Source organism: Amblyomma mixtum, chromosome 3, assembly GCF_055824585.1.
Source record: "Amblyomma mixtum isolate Tamu chromosome 3, ASM5582458v1, whole genome shotgun sequence".
Classification (NCBI taxonomy): Eukaryota; Metazoa; Arthropoda; class Arachnida; order Ixodida; family Ixodidae; genus Amblyomma; species Amblyomma mixtum.
In genome coordinates this window covers 70,542,576-70,557,613 of record NC_143014.1, presented here as the reverse complement: position 1 = coordinate 70,557,613, position 15,038 = coordinate 70,542,576, and the positions used below count along the sequence as shown (strand labels likewise).

General features: G+C 45.3%; 1 protein-coding gene across 6 annotated transcripts in view; it reads right to left on the bottom strand.

Moving 5' to 3' along the window:
• The window catches only part of Obsc (Obscurin), a 161,443-nt gene that overhangs the window by 139,601 nt on the left and 6,804 nt on the right, over nucleotides 1–15,038 (bottom strand). For all 6 annotated transcript variants that reach the window (XM_089579582.1, XM_089579586.1, XM_089579587.1 and 3 more), the window contains exons 2-3: nucleotides 10,213–10,274; nucleotides 7,831–8,450 (exon numbers count right to left, since the gene is read on the bottom strand). In XM_089579582.1, coding sequence (XP_089435708.1) covers nucleotides 7,831–8,450; nucleotides 10,213–10,261 — 669 coding nt within the window. In that variant the 5' untranslated portion in view covers nucleotides 10,262–10,274. The remainder of the gene's footprint in view (nucleotides 1–7,830; nucleotides 8,451–10,212; nucleotides 10,275–15,038) is intronic.

Sequence of the window (15,038 nt, the reverse complement as noted above, 5' to 3'; positions counted from 1 at the left end):
ATATTGCCTGCTACAAGGTAAAACCGGCGGAACTGGACGCGTTCACAGAAAAAAAAAGGAGTGCACGGGGACGACGCTTTTTTTTTTTTGTGAACGCATCCTGCTCCGCTCGTTTTACTTCAAACCATCCACCAACTGGCCCAACAAGTCACGCTTCTTGCCTGCTGCAGCTTCAGAAACGTCGCTATGCGATAGAGAGCTGGAAATAAATGCAGACTACGCATGCTCTAGCCGTACAGATTTCCCAATCAACACGCAAATGATTGGCATTTACTTGGCATGGAAATAACTTCTTTCCTATTCAATATAATTATTTCAACTGCGCGGATAGTGCTTTCTGTTTATTCTTTTTTACGGTGAGAGCTGTTTATGGGAAACCAACATGAGTCGCCGTGCCACTGAAACCGGTTGTGGCTGTTGTTCCTTGCCTTGGGTTGATTTGCCTTCAACAATTATTATACTGCGCGAAGAAGACAAGACGAAAAGGCACCCAGAGACGCACACACACGTTGTGCCTGTTCTCGTCCTATCTTCTTCGCGCAGTTTTATAACTGCTGCATCTACGCACCGACTAGCCTAACGTCATGTCCTACTTGGTTTGCCTTGCCTTGCCTTGGCGCCGTTTTTTGGGCCCGGCAAGGCAAGTTAGGCCAAATCAAGAGCCACTCTAAGAGAGAGAAGAAGAGAAGGAGGAAAGAGAGAAAGACTAATTAATAAAGGAGAGGTCTGCCTGGTACGTTACTCCAGAAAGGAGGAAAGAAAGAGAACGAAGAAGAATAAGGAAGAGAGGAGGAAGGGGGAAAATATGAATGGACACCATGGTGGACGGAGAAATGGAAAGAATAGAAAAAAAATCAGTGGCTAAACAAGGGTATGGCTTAATTACTGCACGGCGGCTCTCGTAATATTAGCTTTAGTTGGCTTGACTAGCGATCACTTGGCCTGGCGCCCAAGCAGATCGGTGCCAAGCCAAGACATGTCAAATCAAGGGCCAAGCCAAGAGTGAGAGAAGAAACAGATGAAGTAGAGAAATATGAATACGCAGAAGAAGAGAGAAAGAAGAGAACAAGAAAAGGCAAGAGGCAGAAAACGGAGGTACGTCTTCGTTCAGAGGGAAATGGAAAGAAGAGAAATACGAAGAGGAAGTGAAGAAGACGAATAAAGAAGAAGAGAAGAAGGGGAGAGTGTATAAGAAGGGGAGAATATGTAAGAAGAAGGGGACAATATGTAAGAATTCTCTTTTTTTTTTTTTGATCAGCTTGCAATTTCTCTGTATTGTATTGAACTGTATATTGTACTGATTGCCCACCTGCTACTGTCTCTTATTGAGACTGATAGTATTTTAAATAAATAAAATAAATAAATATGGAGGGACGCCGTCTTTGAGAAAGGAATAGAAAGGAGACAAAGAGGAAGAAGAAGATAAGGCGAAGAAACAGAAGAGACAAAAGAAAAGAACAAGAGGGGAAAAAAGAAAAGACGTCATTGTGGAGACAAATGGAAAGAAGAGAAAGAACAAGAGAAAGATGAAGAATAAAAAACAGCACAGAAGAGAATATGAAGTTGTTGTTGCTGTTGTTGTGAAGATGAAGTGAAAAGAATACAAGAATAAGGGAACGAAATGGAGAGTCTTCATGGCTCTCGGCTAATATTTGAGCTAAGCCGTTGCCTAGTTTTGCCACTTCTTACTTTCAGTTCTTATCACATGTTCGGAAGCAACTAAAACGTCGAACGCCTCATCTCTTTCCTCCAGCGATTGCAAGTGTTCCTGATGCTTTTACTCAAAGCCCGATCTAATTTTATCGTGAATCTGGCACTTATATGGCTGTGTGGTAGAGCATATGATTTCGTTGACAAATGCCTCAACGCAAACGCCATAGCAGCAGGGCTGCGAAGTGGGCACTTCTAATCACAGCTCTCGTGGTCTCAGCGTTACTACTGCGTCATTGCATCAAAGCCTTTTGCTCGCACATCGTGAACAGGAGTACTTTGCACCTAATAGCCTACTATCCATGCTTCATTCAAAGCTAAGAAGCAGAGACTGTATTCCCGAAGCCCCACCAATATCGCACCCTGGATTTCCCCTTGTGCTTTCAGGGCTCGCCAGTCGCGCATGGCAGAAATTCGTCGCTAAAAGTTCTTGCATGCGGGGGATACTGAAAAACTGGTCGCAGAGGTTAAGTGCTGACGACTAAAAGCATAATTACTCGACTAGTTGACCAACTGCAGAAAATATAAAGAATAATTTTAAAGTAAGCGTGACGCCGAAAGCATTCGGCGAACAACTCTGACCGCATAGTCATCAAAAACTAATTCCTATATAGGTGCGTCTACAGTGAAGGCGCCGGAATTTAGTAGCAGCCGTTGGGATAACCTGTCTTGCACCTTTTAATTTCAGGCAGTTCGTCGTTACAGAGATTCGAAATACTTTTAAGGCTGATTTTACCAACACTATGCATGTCGCACTTATACAGTACGGAAGAAGTAATATAGCGAAGGAAATTGCTCTGTCTGCCATATCTAACACTGCATCCTACAAAAAAAAAAGGAATCATTATTTTTGGTTCATGGTTCCGCTTTTGCTAAGCTGACGATATCTCTAACGCTTTTTAGTTAAAAATTTAGGGTTTGAGGTGTTTGAGTTACCAGGTGCTATCACGACGTGAAGCAGAACGTGTTCAACGTTGCGATATCGCGAGCACCAAAGCATGATGCTAAAAACAAGAAGACGTGTTTCATTTTCACAGCCGCTAATTTTATTGCGTAAGCAATACTGCGCCAGGTTTCGAGCTGTCGCGTAGCTTCCGGCGTTGGCCACGGTTGACCTTCAGCCGCAGCGAGGTCAAAGAGATGGAGCGCCGTAGCCATAGCAACCGTTTCAGCGTTACTACATAAAGAAAAACTGTGTCGAGACTGGGAATCGAACCAGGGCCTTTGGAAGTTGAAGCGGAGACGCTACCACTCCGCCACGACGGCTCTCGGTAAAAGCATGAATAAAGGCGCATCTAGTGAATGCATCGGTTTCATAAATAAAATAAAAAAAAACAAAAATAAGAACAGAAACAAAAAATTAGCTGGGGTTTAGCTCTGGTTAAACCGGGCTTAAGCAGCGTCGAGAGCGCACGCCTAGGCGCGCGGCAGCGGCGGTGGCGTAGCGACGGTCCTGCCATCGTAGCAGCGTCGAGAGCTGTTGCCATAGCAACCGTTTCAGCCACGCTCCACCAGGCGGCAGGACCGTCGCTGCGCCGCCGCCGCCGCCGCCGCCGCCGCCGCCGCTGCCGCTGCCGCTGCCGCGCGCCTAGTCGCGCGCTCTCGACGCTGCTTACGCAACTTGCCCGGTTTAACCAGAGCTAAACCTCAGCTAATTTTTAGTAACCGCCAAGCCATAAGTTTATTTCATTCATAATAGGACGGAAGTAGCAATACGGGGATGCGTTGCCGACGATGCCACTAGTATACTACTTTCTGAAAGCCACCGGCGTTTCGAGCGACGTTACACCCGCGCGTTGAGTCGCGTTGTTGCAGGACAGAGAAATAAAAACGGGCACCAACTTGTTTCTTTCTAGGAGGGGAGATTCGGTGAATGACGTACGCGCAACCAGCGACTGCGACCGACGCCACGTTAAAGCCTCCATTCGCTCAGCTCTTTTTACATCTGGAGTTGTGGCCGCGAGGAATCCGACACGTTTGTTTGGCGACGGCCAGTGGTTTGGTGAGTCGTTAGGACTGATGCTTGGGCGAGTTGGTATGCCATGTTCAAGAAGAACAGCGCGAAAAGACAAGGACCACGGGAAGATACACAAAGACAAGCGCTTGTCTTTGTGTATCTTCCTGTGGTCCTTGTCTTTTCGCGCTGTTCTTCTTGGTGAGTCGCTTTTAGGTCATATTCCTCTCTGGTTGAGATAGGAACAATTCCTGAATGCTTGACTTCTTCCGCTACCCATCGACAAAGTAAGGCGCTAGATGAGCTTGAGAGCAGGCTGGCGCTTTCTCGCTAGTAAAAAAAAAAAAAAAAAAAAACTTGCAGCAAGGCAAATGCAAGAAACAGAAGTTGCTGAAGGCTGCGGTGAGACCATCTACTTGGCACCAAGCAATTAACATACCAGGCGTTGCTACGGATAATATAATGTTCACGTGAAGGCTTATTAAGAGGCGATGCTGGAGGCATCGTCGTCGACGCGTTCCTATACAGCTGACAAAAGCAGAGCTGTGTCAACGAATGCAGATGCCACATATAACACACTGTACGTCAGCCACGAAATCAGTCGCCCTCTTCGCACCCGTGTGCAGATGAAAGAAACCCTGTCCATTACTCTTCTCCTTCGCGCTGTCGGTGGTCGCCACGGTTCGCCGTCGCTAGCGTTGCTCTTTCATGCATATATCAGTCGCAATAAACCGTATCATAGGCAGCAGTGCCATTGAAGAAGGCGTGACAAAACGTAACGCACCACAATATTCCTTCTTTTTTGGTTGCGGCTGCTGGGGGTGCCGTGCTAGTGACTGCTGAAAAAGGGCCGTGCTTTGCACGGCGCTATACTCCATCTCACAAGTTGCTCGCCGTACACTGGAAGCTACGAGAGCGAGCGACGGCTTCCATTAGTGTGTAGTCCTCACACGCTCGCGAGCCAATCGGACAAGTAAGTCTCCCTCATGCTCCTAGCTTCCACCCCACATGAGCAACATGTGAGACGCAGTATAATTAAAGGTAAACATTGCCAACGAGATGAAGGCGTTGTATTAAGCAGCTTTTCACAGGAACAACAACGAGAACAGAGTTGAAATGATGACGGTGCGATAGCCATTTGCCAGAAGGAAAGCGCGCTCGAGTCATATAACTAGAAGCCGTCGCCGGCCGGTGGAGTTTTTTAGGTGCATGCTGTAACTCCAAGAGTGGGGTGGGCGCTTGTGCGGGTGTGGGTGCTTCAATAAGAAGTACGCAGGACTCCCTTTGCGCATGGAAAAACTTTGTGAATGTGCACTGTAGTGAATTTCGCCGTTTTCCTGAAGCGGTGAGCTACATGGACGTTTCTGTAGCTACAATCCTTCCTGGAATAAGTGCACACACGAAATAGAAATTCGCCAGTTCTTAGCACCAACCTTGCCCTGCCGTTACCACTTCAAGCCTTGTGATCAGATTGTGTCACAGGATAAACTTCGAAATACTGTCAGTCGGCGGGCCGACGTCTGAGTGTGAGGAGTGTTTTAATCGATGTGAGCGCCTTTCTGAAGCAGGTTCATGAGCGACACCTCTTGCACCATAGTGGCCGAGTCTACATCACCAAGTTTTCAGCTTTCACATGCATTCAAATGAGGTTGAAGAGTATGGCATTTCCGTAGTGACGTCGCCGTCATGGAGGCTGTAGATGAGTGATGCAAGGACCAAAGCAAGTTTCTAGCCTTTTTTTTTTCGGATTGGCAGCGCTGCAGCATCGCTGGAAGAATTTCACACTCGACAGGGACTACAAAGAGGTAAAAATATTCATTCGCGTCGACCTTCGCAGATAAGCCTTTTAAGCAACCAACGTATAAAAGCTCGTGAAGATGGCACCATTTTATACAAGGCAAGTTCAAAGTATTGTTCGTTTGTCAGTCTATCAGATGTGCAGTTGTCCTTGAATAACTATAGGCAGTATACATCTGTTGCATAACACCTTAGGCTGTAAAAAAACCTTTACAGGCGACCTTGACATCAATTTGTACTCACCATTGCGCCTTCTCCAAATGTCCAAGCAGCAACATGGGAATCAATGAGTCAACGACGTGGCTATGTCGCGAAAACGAGAATGTAGCTTTTGTGACAAAGGTGGTTAGTCCAATAACCGAGATGTAATAATTGGTTATCCAGTTGCGGTGACGCGATCATTGTTTGGGAATCATGGAAAGATATTTATACAAGCTTTTCTCTTCTTCCTGAAGGTGTTCAGAGAAGGTTGGGGCTTCTCGTCATTGTCAAATACGCGACGTGCTCAATTCGGTGCTCTATTGATGCACTCTTTTTAACACGTGTAATAATGTTGCACTGCGCCCACTTTGTCGGTTCTGTGCATGCAACCACTGCAGGACACAAAAAGGTTTTGCTGCTTGACAGAACACAAGTACAAAAGATTACCAGGAAATAAACGTACTGCAATGGCCTTAGGCAAGAGCCGAAATTTACCATCGCAGTCTAGCCCATATACTTCGAGCGCACTTGGCGACCTTTGCAGGTGATTATGTGTGCAATACGAACTGTGACAACCCTTTATTCCACACATGTCGCATTTTTGAAGAATACCGACCGCGTGGAATGTACGGCGGGACGAGTGCCGGGCAACGTGTGTATCGCGTCGCGCTGCACTCGCCGTGCGATTTAAAGGAGCCCTACGGCCTCTTGAGCGGCACTTATGCGCAGTCCAAAGAGGACAGATGAAATAAAACCCCGGCATTTCGGGCTGAATTAGTGCATCGTTTCTGCGTGCTCAACAGCTCATGTTAGCAACACACTCTAACGTACCTCAAATACAGGCGGAGGAAATACGCGTGCCTCATATTATCGGACTCTGAACTGCTGTTTTTGACTTAAGGTATTTAAATTACAGGGCACAGTTGCGTTGGTTCCGACCGTGAGCGTCGCTTGCGTGTCACTGGAAGCTACGTTATCAAGCGAGAAAGAGAGGAGAGAAGGAAAGACGCAGAGGGTACCGAGGAGAAGGTACCGGATTTCTACCCTACACTGGGGAAAAGTGTTGGGTGGAAAATTAAGGGGAAGGAGAAAAAGCAAGTACAGAAAGGAAGTAAAGGCTTTCCATACGGCAATACGATAGCATATCGCATAGATACGAACACGTCGCTCATGTGTGTTGCAAGTAGCTACAGGTTAAAAAAAAAAAGAATTGTTACGGGTTGCGGGAATAAAACTTCAGCACTATTTCTGACGGTCGCCCAGAGTATGCAAGGGCACTTTTTATTTTCTACTGATATAGTTAACAAGTGAAAATGAATGAATTGCTTTGAAAAAACAGCTGGAGATATGCGAGACGATTTAGCTTTTTTTGTGTGTATGTGTGTGCAGTGTAGCAAGAGATTACAAATGACACTATTTCTCTGAATACTTGCGCATTCGGAAAGACATTTTTTGCGTTGTGAGGGAAGCGCGCGAAACACTGCAGGAAGTAAAGAGTGCAGCCGCTCGTTTCTGTATGCGCACCATACAGGCAGTGTTCACGGCAGGCGAGGAAACTGTGTCAAGCGCATCATCTCCAAACACGCCCTTCTTTGTCTTCCTTTCTCTAGCACTTTTGGTTTCATGTGTTTTGTCCAGAGTGCGAAAAATACTTTGATAATGAACCTAAGGCCAGAAAAATCCGGCAACTTCTTTGTTTTTCTCAAATAAATGTTTCTTAAGAGATGCTGGCGTAAGGAGGCGCCGACGACTCCTCTTCGTTTTTACTAGTCTCCTTCCCCCCAAAAAGGTAACATTAGCGCACCAAGTCTCAGCTTCACAAAATTTCCAAATTAAATATGCTCGACTCAGTTGCAGTAACACCACCACAACCAAAGTGTTTGGAGACTTCGGAACTTTCTAACCAATTTTTCTTGCTTACCTTTTGCAGGTTAATACGCGAATTAATTTTATAGAACTAACTATAAACGAGCAGTAAACGATATTTGTGCCGGCCTCAGGCGACCGCCAATAGCACAATTTCATTTTCATTCCCGCTAGCTCAGGTCATGGCTCGGTTCAGCCTTAGGGCTTTAGCTCATGTATGATGCAACACCGCTGCTGTCTTGGAAATGGCCGGTTGCAGCAAGGAGGGCTTTCTGGCAAAGCAAAGAACGAGCGGTGCTTACCCCGGCTTCTGGTTCCGTAGCCGAGCCAGCCGAGTCCCTGTAGCTGTAGCTGGTCTTGGAGGCCGAGTAGGTGGCGCCCCCGAGGTCACTGGACTCGATGCTGCTGCTGATCTTGGTGCTACTGTAGCGCACCGACGCGCTCGACTCATCGACGTCGAAGGACGACTTGGACGTGAGCTTGGACCGCTTGCTGGTGAAGCTCTCCTTGTCGTCGTCCTTGCTCAGGCGCCGGAGGGCTCGCGACGCCGAGCTGTCTACCGACTCGCCGAGGATGCTGGACGAGAGCGAAGATTTGCGGCTGCTCTCGAAAGAGTCGCCGCTCGATATGGCGAAGGGCCTTCGGGAGATCGCGGTGGATCCAAAGTCGTCGTCGTTTCGGGAGCTCAGCCTCGAAGTGCGCACGCTGCTGCTCTGCATCCTCGACCCGATGTCGTCGTCCTCGAGCGCCGAGAGACGCGAGCTCCGGCGCACCGTGGACGTCGAGAAGCTGCTGCCGCCCTCGTCACCGTACGACGTGGTGCGCATCATGCGCCGCGACGACGTCATGCTGCTGCTGATGTCCGAGTCCATCAGCGAAGAGCTGCGGGCGGAGGTCCGGCTGGATCTCTCGTCCGACAGCCCTGCGCGCCGGAAGGTGCAAAAGTGCCGCTTATGGGCGCGCTCGAGGTGCAAAAGCACTGACACGCACAATCATCTCGATTCAGAAGGGTTGAAATGCGGACCAGTTGGTACATTGTAATTAAAAAAAATAGTCACAAAAGACAAGGGACAAGTGAAGTAGTGTTCACGCCACAATGACTGGACTATCAACTGAAATTTATTAGAAAAGACATGGTCCCAGTAAGGCCAGCAGAGCATGCGCAACAGCAGCATCACAAATCACAGCGCAAAGGACACACAATATATCACATCTACCGTTAAGATATCACACCTACCAAGATATCACATCTATCGTGAAAGAATTCGCTTTATTAGGTCGGTCACGGTAGATGTGATATCTTGTGTGTCCTTTGCGCTGTGATTTGTGATGATGCTGTTGCGCAAGCTCTGCTGGCCTTGCTGAGACTATGTCTTTTGTAATAAATTTCAGTTGATAGTCCAACCGTTGTGGCGTGAACACTCCTTCTCTTGTCCCTTGTCTTTTGTGACTGTTTTTTTTTTTCAGTTCACCTGGATTCGCCATATCGAATATCTGTGACACGGCGCCAAAGATGAACGAGTAACGAGAACGAGTAACGAGCATCAACAGTGGGCAGATTTTGCGAATGAGATGGTCCATAAAAAGATCCTTGCCTGCATTCTTGTTCTCGTAATTCCAAAAAAGCTAACAGCCTAGCAGTATAGGCATGGCCGTGCGAAGTAAAGTGTCAATAAAATTAAACGCGAACATGACTCCTGATGCCCAGGAGACAGGAGAATCATGAGCGTCTTACGCGTGCCTTGTTTCACAAGAGGCCGCGACGCCACGTAAATTAAACAGAACTTTTTGTAGATTGTCAGCTCAATAAAATTAAAAACAGGGCAAGGAATAGCGCTTTGATGTAGATGCGAAATACTGCCCACTTTGCACCAAGGAGAAGTCCGAGCCTTTTCTTTCACACCTGAAAGCTTCGAGGACGTACCAAGCATTTATTTCCATTGGTGCACTGGAGAGCTTATGAAGGAATTGTCCATTTTGCGCTGTTTTCCGGCTCACAAGCGATTGCCGAGTGCACAGAAGATTACACGGCGACCTAACAGACATTAAATGGAAGGCAAAAAATTTTTGTGTATATTTTTTTAGAGGAAACAGAAAAATGTACTGTGCTGCATGTGTGCATGTGCGCAAGCGGTGATATTTTTTAACAATACAGGGAACTCGACGACTTGGTAATCGATCATCGTAGTGTTCCACCGCCCGTGTCGTCTTTCTTTGTTCATCGCTTGTGCTACGTCGCGTTGGAATAATATGAAGAGATATATTTTGAGTGAGTTTGCTAACATTAAATAAAAGGCGCTGCAAGAAGCAAACTTCGCGAGTACAACGTATTATTACACTGCTTTATGAACTTGCCGACAAATATGCATGCAAGCAACAGGGTTACAAAAGCATGGCAGCTTGCACATTCTAACAAAAACAGTAAATCGGTCATGCGTAAACTTTTATGCCACATAATGTACTGTCCTAATATATTATTACTGTTGCCAGCATGCATTCTTATCAATCGAACTTGGTAATTCGAAATTCTCCTAGTTTTGCTTTGTACGTACTGGTCATAACACCTTTTTGGTTCATTTACAATATGAAGTTTATATTCTACTTGGCACGAACTGTACGTCACGTGTTTATGCACTAAGTATGACGTTGTGCTGACCAAGTTGTGCAGTGACATATTAACTCACCTTCGCTGAACTTGGACGATCTTGAATATGATGACCTTGAGTAAGACATCTTCAGCACCTATCTGGAAGTATGAACGAGTACAAATGCTGTTGAGGCAAAGCTTATGACGCCAACTTACTTATTTGCGTCCTTCATTTGCTTGCACTTAATGAGACAAAACAGTTGCAAGCGTAAATGAAATGTGCACATAAAAAAAGAAGCAGGGTCTACACCAGCCCGCCTCAGAGGTAATGGGAACCGACGAAATAAATACTCAAAATATGACCACTAAACATGCTTACAGGGAAAGAAAATAACTGCATATTTCTGCAAGAAGCAACGATCCATCGTAAGCATTACTATTGACCAAGACAGGGGTGCAGATAGTATGCAGGGTAGAAAGTTTTTCCAGCAGAATACCCCCCCCCCCCCCCTTCCATCAATAGATCTACAGCTACCTGATTCCCTTCAGGCGATTTCCCCGTTTGCATTGCTTGTAGGGGTTCAATTGGTTCCTGGTTCATTACCAGAGAGATACACAAATGCTCCACAACACTGCGTCTGTCTTTAGGATCCTGATGATTTCTGCTACTGCATAGATATGTGTGCTATTCCGCAGTTAAATTAACAACTTTTTCATATTGGTAATGACAATGCTGTTCTTGCCTCTTAGGGCATACACCCCCCTCAAAAGTATGCGGCCCAAGGGGTTTGCTTGTGAGGCCTGCTGCATGCCTTTTTATGCTTCCTCAGCGACCGCTACCTCTCGACAGAGGAATGGCTTCGTGTCGTCAATCCTCCCAAGCCTTGGTGTGCTAGACATGCTGGGAAGCTCCGCTAAACAGCTTAGAAGCAAACCCCTCGGGCTGTATACTTTTGACGGGGGCTGTAGATCAGATTTTCGTATATGCCTAGTTTTGTTAAGTTTCGTTTTAAGGTTACCTCTTTTCTTTAGAGCGTGCCCGATTATTTGCTTGTCATACTTTCTTATTTCGGTTACCTTGCACTCACTGATTATAAGTCCAACTTTTTAGGACAAAAATTTGAAAATTGAAAAATTGTAAGATACTCTTAAAAAATGTTGAAGGTAATAGTCTATTCTTCTGATATGTAGCGAAATCTTTCTTTTAAAGTGTTTCCATCGATCGCATATGGCAGTTAAAACTGCCATACAAAACCACTGGGTAAAGCTTTCGACGATAGCAAAAAGATTAATAGAAAAAAAAATGTACGACTGCCAGCGGGTGATCTGCGGATATATTGATTGCTATAGTGAAGTCTTACATTATATGAAAAAATTGCGTTCATAAACATTTTCTCGCTCAAAAATGCTTTTGTCCATCATTGTTAGGTATGGCTCGGACAGTTCCACCAGTTCTATTGTATCTATTGGGTTAGAGACTATTATGCTTTGGTTTTCCTTAATCAGCCCTTTCGTCTCTTGAGAAAGCTTGTCAGTACCCTGTCTAGCTACCCCACCCCCTACTTCTATTGCGCACTCCGTAATGATATTTGTGAAATTATCATTCATCGCTTGAACACACAGGTCATCGTCCTGGGTTAAAGTGGTATATCTGCTCTTCAGCGAGATCCTGAATTCCTTTACTTGAGCCGTTATCGCTAACTCGTTGATGTGCTTTTTTCTTAGTAGTTTCTTCCCAGAGACACTACCGTGCTTGATATGAAATTCATCTTCGGAGGAAATTGCCTGGACTTATCAGGGTCTTTCCCATCTGAAGCTTCATTCTTCGGCGACAACAAACGTTATAAAACAGTTGAATCGACTGGCAGCTAGGGGAATCATGTTTAAATCTGATGCTCAGCTTGAATTTTCATTTCTTTGTTTCTTCAGCGGCGTCGCGGTAAGCCAAATTTTAGTGCTCCCCGCTATTCAAAGTCAGTGTCAGCAATTATGCAAGTAATATTATCAACATGCTCTCCGCAACAGACATTTTAATTTCTTCAGGCATTGTCGGTTATAACATTATCTGAACATTGCTACGCTCACTCTAAACCTCTTTTCAGGCACTTTAATCTTATTTCCGTTCCAAGACTTTATTTATATACTCTTACCATCCCCGGCAGGACGCTAGATTCGACTGCTCACTTAACATTCACGACGCACATTTACCCTACTCGTCATACCGATATTTGGAAAGTGCTGCGTTCCCAAACATCATAGGGTACGCATATTATTTTTCTTTTTATTTTCTTTTTCCTCAAAGGCCCCGAGTATGGGACATCATTACATGAGGGATGGGTATGACAGTTACAAGATGATGGTCTTAATCTTTTTCTTGAATTTAATAGGGTTGATAAGGTGTATCCCTTCCGGCGGCACACTGTTCCTGTCCTGAGATGATCTGACAAAACAAAATCGGAAATGAGCTCTAGTTCTTGCAGGGGGAGGGTAGACAGTCTTGTGGTGGTCAGCTCGGCTGGGGAGACAATGTACTGGTGATACAATTAATGCTCCTAATGATGAATGATAAAACTTGTGAAAGTGGCACAATCGAAATATTTTTCTTCGCGTTTCAAGGTTAGGTAAGGAAACTCTGGATTTTAAAGCACACAAACTAGTATAATATGAGTAATCGCAACAAATGAAGCGGACAGCACGGTTTTGTATTTTTTCTAAGGTTATAGAGAGGTTAAACTAATGAGGGTCCCGTACTGTTGAAGCGAATTTTAATTTATGTGGGGAGAAAGTAAGGTATGCTGATAATTTGATGAAAGGGGCAGGAAAACGAAGATTGCGACGTAAAAAGCCAAGATGCGGTTAGCGTCATTAGCGATGCTTGCGCTGCGGCACAATCTCCCTGTTCTCATGAATTATTTTCACGCGCAGGAGATTGAAATAAAATGTGAGTAAAAAAATGATGCGCTTTTTTTGTTATGCAGACGTAGAGCATGTTGTATTGTCGGTATTCTGTACATTTGTTTCTAATTGCATTTATTTACATTGTTATTTGCATTATACCAAAGTTTGCATCACATTATGTTCATTTTGTAAAGAGTGAAATAATTTGCATTGTTATTTTCCTTCTATTATGATTTCAGTCGCATTATCTTAACCGGGTTTAACGTCCCAAAGCGACTCAGGCAATGAGAGACGCCGTAGTGGAGGGCTGTGGGAAATTTCGACCAACTGGGGTTGTTTAACCTGCGCTGACATTGCACAGCACTCGGGCCTCTAACATTTCGCTTCTGTCGAAATGCGACCTCCGCGGCCGGGGTTAAGCCCGCGTTTTTTGGGTCAGCAGCTGAGCGCCATAAGAACTGAGCCACCGCAGCGGCGCACCGCACTTGCGTAATAGTTAGAACTAAATTGTATTATGGGCATATTTTCCCCCGCGCTGGTCGTCATAGCTGTCTGTCAAGTGGACAGGGGCCCGAAGCTTTGTCAACTGAACAAGATTTCAATTTTTGTTCGGGCCTCCCTCCATTTCTTTTATGCAAAAATATGCGATTTCATTTGGTTTGATTTGATTATCTCCATATCGCCGCATGATCCATTCGTCATTCTGCCAGTGCCCTATGATATACGTGATTGGTCTTAGCAGTCTTGCTCATTAACAGCATTTACTGTATCTGAGCACTATACAGTGGCCACAGTTGACAGAGTGGATACTGAGTGCCTTGCCAAGTGGTTTTTACAGCCAGGGAATGTATTGGTCATCTAGGACGCTCTCTATGCAAGAAAATCAAGGATTTACAGCAACGAAACGACAGCTGTGACGAGTTGTGTGTGGCCTTTTAGCGAACCGCGGTCCAGTTATACCGTTGCACGAAGGGCACTTTAGGCGAGAGTTTTGCGACCATTGACATCTTACTGGTTTAAGTGGTTACACTGACACTCATTGTAGGTGAGAGGCACATCTGCGCTTTTGTTTTCATTTCCATGGCTGTACTTACTGCATTGCTTGTGATGCGAAGCAATTAAACAAAAAACAATTAGCGTCCACATTTCGATTTGAGCGTATCGCGGTGGCTCAGGGCCTATAGCGTTGAGCTTGCCTCGCTCGAGTTCGTAGGTTCAATCCCGGCAGCGGCGGCCGCATTTTGGTGCAGGCGAAAATGCAAAAATTCCTATGTGCCGAGATTTCGGTGCACGTTAAAGAAGTCTAAACGAACGAAATTAGACCGGGCCCTCCACTCACAGAGTTACTTTTGCACAAAAAAATTAGTCAGGAAATCATGTTTTGATTTCAATTGTCCACCTGGAAATACAACGCAAAGTACAGATTTTCCAGCGTGCATCACAAAATTATCAAGCACTCGTTCCTCCGTAGTGACCTGAGCGTTGGAAGCTTGTTGTCATTTATACTTCCTAATGTGGCACTGCGATTATTATATGAGAAGAAAGCCAACAGTCACTGAAACCGATGAAAACCCAGGGGTTTGTTTCTTTTTCTTATTTAATGTGTGGTGTTGATCAATGGGAAATTAGAAGCGTAAACTTTTTTTTTTTGCCCGAAAGTTAACTGATTAGAAAGTACTACACTATGTATTTGCTGGGATATTCGTAGCGCCCACAGCAACAGTCCATCTGGAGCCCGTGGCTTTAAAAATGCATTTCAGCCACAGTAACTTGAAGTGCTGATATTATGATATTTTTACACCGCAGCTATGCGGCAGGCAAAAAAAAAAAGGAAGGAAGTGGGTGTTGTGAGGGAAGCGGGTATGATCCGGTACGAGAATGTAGTGTGCGCTATAAGCGATAGGATCCGGTACACGCGGGCAGTGTTTGACAAGCACCCTTACTGTGTCTCGGTTTCTTGATTTGCGTTGAGCCATTTCTTTGTCACTCATTCATTTCTTTGTTTCGTCACTCTTGTATTTGAAT